This window comes from Orycteropus afer, unplaced genomic scaffold (assembly GCF_000298275.1).
Source record: "Orycteropus afer afer isolate SDZICR_OR568_19922 unplaced genomic scaffold, OryAfe1.0 scaffold00136, whole genome shotgun sequence".
NCBI lineage: Eukaryota > Metazoa > Chordata > Mammalia > Tubulidentata > Orycteropodidae > Orycteropus > Orycteropus afer.
The window spans coordinates 532,921-540,799 of NW_006921723.1; the positions used below are offsets into that span (position 1 = coordinate 532,921).

Below are 7,879 nucleotides of genomic sequence, written 5' to 3' on the forward strand. Positions count from 1 at the left end.
ATCACACGTATACCAGTCGCTTGGATTAATTGTTTCCATCAATCTTTGATTTTCTTCATTCTTCTTTGCTTTGGACAGGGAGAGACCCATCACTGTATCTAGATGGCTGCTTGAAAGCTTTTGAGATCCCAGTTGCTACTCACCAAAGTAGTGTGTCGAACAATGTTTTGTGTAGTATGTTATGCCAATTGAGCTTGATGTCCCCTGTGACTATAGTCTTGAGCCCATAGGTTCAACTACCCTCTGGGTAGCTGGCTGTGGCCAAGAAGTGACTACAACCTTGTCCCTTGTCTGCTCTACTATACACCTGGGAGTTCTTATAGAACATAGCAATATACTTGTAGGAACATCGTCTGTCAACCCTATACATGGTCTTGGACACATTCTCCCCTGCATAGACATACCTAATAGTTCAGCCTGTCCACCCATCTACCCACTTATATATCCATGTGTGCCAAGGCAATAAATCTTTACTGAAGTGGGTTACCCCATCTTCCTTCCACAGAGCGGCTGGTGGGTTTGAACTGCCAACCTTCTGGTTAGCAGTCAAATGCCTTAGGCACTATACCCCCAGAGCTCCAGGTCTCAGCTTGGCACTCTGATAAAACAAGAGTCTTCTCATACCCTGAAAGGGGATGCTGCTCTTAAAGCAATCAGTGATACTGAAATGAATTTTATTCTCTGCATCAGTAACCCGAAGTGTAGTCCCTGTCTGAAGCCCCCACTCATGTCTGAGAAACCAGGGATGGGGTGGGGCAGGTGGAACTGGAGACGTGGGCATGCAGCCCCTTCTACAGTTTGGCTCCCATGTGCTAGGTGACATACTCAGTGAGACCTAGTGTGTTACCTAAACTCAGATACACTGCCCGTTCCATGCCCCACATGATGGCACAGAGGTTGGGCTGGTACTAATGCACACCATGGAGTCAGCCTCCGACTCATAGTGACATTATGAGCAACAAAAGAAAATGCTGCCCAGTCCTGTGCCATCCCCATGATAAGTCGCAGATCAGACCACTGTGATCCATGGTATTTTCACTGGCTGATTTTTAGAAGTCAATTGGCCGACCTTTCTTCCTAGTCGTTCTTAGTCTTCCTGCTCTACTGAAACCTGTTCAGCACCATAGCAACTCAAGCCTCCACTGACTTATGGGGGTGACTGCATATGAGGTGCACTGGCTCGAAACTGAACCTAGGTCTACTGCATGGAAGGCAAGAATTTGAGCACTGAGTCACCACTGTACCCTAATGCTCACTGTGGGGGTCAGGAGAGTTGTTATTTGACCTCATTAAAGCAATTTAGAACAATTTAAAGCATTTGTGCCACTTTCCTGTTTTGAATAAACTCACAGTAATCCTCTCCCAGGCCTTTCACATTCTCTGATATCTCAGCCTCAACTTGTGATGGGATTTGGACAAAGTTCAGACCCATAGGACAGAGCTGATGTCTACATACCTCTGTAACTGTGCGATCTCCTGACTGATGTCATCAAGCTCCTTCACACCAGTGAACTCCCCTGACCCAAGGGAGCCGGAACTGTCCTGGGACCCAACACAAACAGAACATGGAGATTAAGGAGATGACAAGACCTTGGAGCAGGGGTGGGAAGGGCTTAGGACTGGGGACAAAACCATCTCGTCTTGGGTCTACAGGAGACAGCGGCAGAACTGCCAGCCACTAGCCTAGACATATCTTTCCTCCTAGGGGTCTGTATGGGGGCACCCACCCATCAGAGAGCCCCCCCATCGATTGCCCTCCCACAAGGGGCCTACCCACCGGAGCCTTCCATGGGACACCCTCCCGTAGGGAGCTCCCCAGGCCGCCAGTGCTCCCTGGTTGTGTGCAGTGACCAGCACCCACACGGAGCAGGACTACTCACCGGCACGGGGGTGCCTCTCTCTGAGGGTGGGACCATGTCCGGCGAGAGGACTTGAGGGGGGTCGAGGCCTTTACTGACCTTCTGCTGAATGAAATACATAGCTAACGCGAATTGGTCTTTGCTTAACTTTCCCATTTGCCTCGTGTCGGCCAGGGCCCTGGGAGAGATGTGGGGACGCTCGTTACACATCTCAGACAGATGACCCACCACCCGCTGTGAGCACACTGCCGGTTGCACACGCACGACCCAGCAGAGGATGCTACTCTTCCAGTCAGTGTCTGCAGACTGCAGCCACAGGTGCCCCACCCCTGCAGGCACTGTGGTGTCTGGCCCCCAAGGAGCCTCTGCCCAGCTGAAGCCTGAGGAGGAAACTACCATGACCCCCCTGACCCAAGGCATGGCCCCTGGGTAGGATCTCCTGAGCTTAGGGGAGATGCAGCTGGCTTGGCTTTCTATCCTGTATAGACTGAATGTCCAGTGGGGACAGGTCATGTCAAGGGAGACACTAGAGTAATGAACCCACAGATCAAATGGTTAGTCAAGTCTGCAGCTAGAGGTGTAGGGTTTCAATGGGGACTCTGGGAAGGCCGTGGACGGGCTGGGGATCAATGTGGGATAACGGGAGGGTGATAGGAGATGTGGGAGAATAGGGTGACACAGGGACGATAAGGGAAAATGGGGGAGTTGATGGGAACAACCAAATGGGGACCACATGGGGGTGATGTGGGGACAAGGTAGGTGTGATGCAGGGTTGATGTGGGGACGATGCAGGGACAACACAGGTTGGTAATGGGGGTAACGTGGGGGTAAAGCAGTGTCACGGCTATCATCACAATGGCGGAGGTGCTGCACTGGGCCTGGAACACACACCTGGCTGCAAAGTACAGGAACGTCCCCCCAGCTCAGTGTCCTTGGCCCACCTGGCTTTCTGACACCCAGCTTGAGCAGGCTCCAATGACATGAGCCAGCAGATGTGCTCAACGCAGGGCAGGGCTGCATCGAGCACAGGCTCAGTGCCCGCAACACCACCATCTCCCAAGGCAGCCTCTCTGCACAGGCTCACATCCTGTGGCACAGTCACAGTGGAGGCGGTATGGCCGATGACAGATTGGAGTAGGGGAGCTGCGGCCCCAACACATCAGCACGGAGGTGGGGCACACCCGGCACTGGACTCCACAGATGGCACTGTTCCAAGAACACAGTGCACGCTGTGTGCTTCCTACAAGCGTCTCACAGAAAGTGGTCTCGGCGTGATGGCTTCAGAGGCACAATCTGTTTCTAGTTTCCCGCCAAGAATTGGCCTCATGACATACCAAGGCGTAACACTGGCACTCCACTCCTGTCCATGAGGACATGTCACACCAAGGGAGACACCAGAGTAATGAGCCCAAAGATCAGGTCCTCTCCTGTCCACGTCCACTCCTGTCCACCGTCTCTGAAGCACAGCTTCCATGGGTGTGATGACACTGAAGCTCATGATGTGGGGATGTCAAGACAGGACTGGGCTCCTGGGGTGTTCCATCCTTGGTTATCTTGCCACCATCCTTGCTGCTCTGGTTCTGGTCCTTGTGAGGAGCTGCTCCTTGACGTCCCTGTCCTCAGCCTGCAGCAGCTCCCTCTCACTCCCCACGTGCTGCCCCAGCTCTGGCCCAGGCCCCACCCCCTCCATCCACTTTCCCAGTCCCTCCATCCACTTTCCCAGTCCCTCCATCCACTTTCCCAGTCATCAGTGCAGCATCCATCCTGCCCTTCCTTTCCCTTCACTCCTGTGTGGACATCTTCTGAGTTTCCTCTGCTAATCTAAGCATACCTGTGACCTCAATGAATCTCCACCACTGGGCCTTCATGTACATATTAAAACACATGCCATGAGTTACTTTCTTTGGCTGTCCCCCCGACATGACAACCAGATATACGTCACCACCTGTGTATCCATTTCAGGAGAGTAAAGGGGACCCTGAGTCCAATGGGCCCTGAATGGTGTAAACAGTGAATACGATCAGCTGCTAACTAAAAGGCTGAAGGTTCAAGTCCACACGGAAGTGCCATGGAAAAAAAGCCTGGGGATTTGCTTCTGAAAAACCAGCCACTGAAGAGTCTATGGAACACAATTTTACTCTGACATGCATGGGATCGTCAGGAGTCAGAGTTAACTCAAAGGCAACTGGTTTGGTTTTGGTTTTGTTTGCTTTGAATCTGATGGGGCTATGCCACTCCATGGAAGCAGCCAGGCCCCCAGATAGGATGAGTGCTGTCCAGGAGCTTGGCTTGCCGTGTGCTGGGCGCCCCCCTCTGGGGAGGGTTTGGCTTTCTAGGGCAGAGCCTTCACCTCCCTGTTTATGGACCAGCCACCCAGCCCCATGCTGGATGTCACTGCTCATAGGGCATCAGGCAGAAACTCTCTCCTCCTTACAACTCCCGTGGGAAGTACTTCCAGGCACCAGGACTCTGAGGAAAAAGCTAGAAGGTGACTTTTGATGTCACTGTTGTTAGCTACTGTTGAGCCCATTCAAATTGGAAAAGAACGTTGCCCAGTCCTGTGCCAGCCCCACAATGGTTATGGAACATACCACTGTGCTCCACAGGGTACTCATGGGCTGATTTTCAGAAGTCAATTATCAAGTCTTTCTTCCAAGTCCATCTTAGTCTGGAAGCTTTGCTGAAACCTATTCTGCATTACAGTAACATTCAAGCCTCCACTGACAGACGGGTGGTGGCTGCATAAGAAGTGCAACTGGCCAAGAGTCAAATCCAGGTCTCTCATGTGGAAGGCGAGGATTCTACCCATGAACCACCAACGCTCCCAGAAGCTGACTTTACCATCAGTCAGTCAGTTACCATAGGAAGTCGATCCTGGTTGGCTCCAGAGGAGGGGAGGGTGAGGCTGCCTCCTCAGCAGGCCCTGGGTACAGCCTGGAGACCTGCGCCCTCCCTGGGAGCCAAATCACTGGCCTCCAGGAAGCAACTTCTGGGGGAGGTGGCCACAGCCCTGACTGTCTGGTAAGGGAACATCAGAACCTTTGGTTCCTGTCACCCAGCCAACGGGGTTGAGCCCCTGTAACCTCACCAGCTGAGGTGTGGCCCCTAGCAGAATCAGCAAAGCCAGCAGCCAGTGTTGCCCTAACTCTGCACCCAGACAACCAGGGAGCTCTGTGGAAGTGATCTGAGGGCCCTGCTGCTGGAGAAGAGGCTGCATGATGGATGTGTGGGGCACAGAGCTCTTGCCTTTGGCCCCGGCCCCACCATCTCCATCCAGCTCCCACCTCCAGAATGGGACATTCACATCTCCCTTCACACAGTGCCCCTCCAAGCCCCCTTTCCCAGCACCACTGGACTGTCCACCTGCATGGCTCCCACACTCACCAGATGTGCGCCAGCAGGCTCTGGGTAAGGCCGGAGTGCATAAAGATGTCCTTCACCTCTTGGCCGCTCACATAGCCATCCAAGTCCAGGTCCGTCTTCAGGAAGATCTCGTCGAAGCGCATCTTATCTGCCACGGGTACCACCCAGCTCACCGTGGGCTGCAAGGAACATGGCTCCACGGTTAGTCCTCAGTATTATGTCCATAACACACACCCATGCCGGCAGGATGGTACCTTCCAGAGTGAAGATCTCATGATACTATCACCAAGGAATCAGCCAGGACCCCTGCTGTGTCAACAAAGACGCTGTGGCCGAGAGGGGAAGAGTGCAGCCCACTACAGCCTTCCACATCACTGTACAGTGAGTGTAGTCCCCTTTTTGCCCTCACCCCTAGGGCACAAAGGGCAGCCCCAATCTCCTGGGAGGTTGCAGCACCCACTGCCCACTGGGAACTTAGTTCAGTGACACTCAGCCTGGCTGGTGTGCACACCTCCCTACAGCTTCCTCCTCACCCCCCTCAGGGAACCACCTGCTGTGCCTCTTTGTCCCAGAGTCTGCTCCTTTTAAGACCGAGTCTACCTGGGAGGTGTCAGTGCACATGTCATGAAGAAGCAGAGAGACAGAACCTGTACCTATAAGATGGGAGGGCAAGGCCCCAAATCCCAAGGGTAGAAGAGCCCTGAGCCTCTAATGTGCACAGTGACTGTGGGAACGGGTCCACAACCACCAGGGGTCTCCACCAGCGAGGGGGCACCACAAGGGAAGGGTCTGCTCTACAACACAGAGCTGATGCCCAGGCACAGGGGGACGATGGCTATGTGTGCCTGGGCCCTCAAGGCACATGTATCCCCCGCACAGTCTTCCCTGGCATCATGATGAAGGCCTGCATGGGCCTGCCAGTGCCCTGTCTGTTGCCCAACTCAGGCATGGTGGCAAGCAGGCCCCTTGGCCCAGGACAGGCCCCTCTGCTGACCCATCTGCATGCATTCCCTCACACCACTCTCTGCAGCGTCCCTAGGTCATCTCCCTGGCCATCCAGGAGCACCTGCCATGAGTCTGGGCAAGTGTGTCTAGGGGGCAGGGCATCACGTCACCTAGCCCACCTTGGCTCTGGACCTCAGTGAATGGAAAGACTTAGGGGAACAGGGAATTTATGGGAAAATGTCTCCCAATCTACAAATTCCAACAGTGAGAGCACAGAAAGTAATCAATATCTAACTCTGTCCCATCCCACAGGGTGGGTCTTCTGAGATGCCTGGAACTGCTATGTATAAGGCCAGGACAGAGAGATGCACGTGAAGGAACACTACTAGTGAAAAGTTACAAAGCCCTGCTGGCCTGAGTCGGGCCAGAGCAGATGCAACCTCAGAGGCCAGGCCACATGGACAGGCCAGGACAGACAAATAAGCTGAGGGGGACTTGGCCCCATGCCGGAAGTCCTGAGAGACCAGCAGATAGGCTTTGGGTCCATCAAGGCAGGAAAGTCATGGTCCATGAGAGAAACCCCTTCCAGGACTGAAAGTTAAAGGAAGCCAGTGAGTAGTAGACTTGTATGTTACTTGCTTGTGAACACCTGGATCCTCCTGAGTGGAAATGGGGGAAGTGCAGCAAAGAAGAAACGGGCTGAGTTTGGTACTCTTTGACCTAGGCCCAGAGGCTGGGGATGAGAGGAAGGGCTGGCTGGTCTGATGTGCAATGAATTGTGAGCCTACAGGCACTGAAATAGTCCCTGAGGACTGAAGATGTGAGAGAAGGTGCTGGCTGGTCTGAAGTGAACGGAAGAGTGTGACTCCCAAACTTGGCAGCTGGTACCCATGACCTAGCTGGGAGGGCTAGGACTGAGCTGACCAGAACCCGACCAAACGAAGAGGAAGATGATTGACACAGCTGGTGTTAAGTTGCTGCAATTTGATGGCTTGTGCTGGGCTGGACTCTGCTCGTTTATGGATCTACACGCCTGAAGTTTCCAAGCAGAACAGATGATTCTACAGAGAGAAAGGACCGTGCTTCCTCAGAGTACTGGTTTGATAGGGATGGGCAAATTAGAAATCGGCTATTTAAAATGGGGGGAGATAAAGGCATGAAGTGGCTGGCTTACACACTTTCATGGGTGTGGTTATTCTTAAACTGATGGTGAAGGGGATGGGAATTTTTGAAGTATAAAAGGGATAATGGCTAGAAAAGCCAGGGGGTGGCCTGCAGTGTAGTAAATTACTTAGTGTGGCTTTTCTACCCATGAATCTTTGTAAATTCCAAGGTGGGATTTTCTATGAGCAACTGAGGAGCTCCTGATTGTTGAAGCTATCCACCTGGGTTATTTCTGTTGGGCGTGGCACAATACAATGTTCTGGGAGGTTTCCACTCTCTCTCACGTGCTTAGAGTTCTGATGCTATGATTGGCTAGTTTGGCCACTCTGCCGGGCTCAAAAGGTCTCCTAGTGGCAGAACTCTCTCTCTGACTGCTGGTGGAGGAAGACGTGCTGCCGAAAGAGACACATGCCCCTGAAAGAGACACGTGCTGCTGGGAAAGAGACGCAAGAGACATCCATTGCTGAGTGAGACACCGAGGGACCAGCACTGCTGGGAAAGAGACTGTGAGAGACTGTTGGCTGAGGGACGGTGGGCTGGGAGAGAGA

The 7,879-nt window shown here is 53.2% G+C and overlaps 1 protein-coding gene across 1 annotated transcript in view; it reads right to left on the reverse strand.

Moving 5' to 3' along the window:
- EPS15L1 (epidermal growth factor receptor pathway substrate 15 like 1) overlaps nt 1-7,879 on the reverse strand; it is a 144,680-nt gene that overhangs the window by 104,078 nt on the left and 32,723 nt on the right. Inside the window, exons 10-12 of the mRNA XM_042781588.1 lie at nt 5,244-5,401; nt 1,881-2,037; nt 1,457-1,542 (exon numbers count right to left, since the gene is read on the reverse strand). Coding sequence (XP_042637522.1) covers nt 1,457-1,542; nt 1,881-2,037; nt 5,244-5,401 — 401 coding nt within the window. The remainder of the gene's footprint in view (nt 1-1,456; nt 1,543-1,880; nt 2,038-5,243; nt 5,402-7,879) is intronic.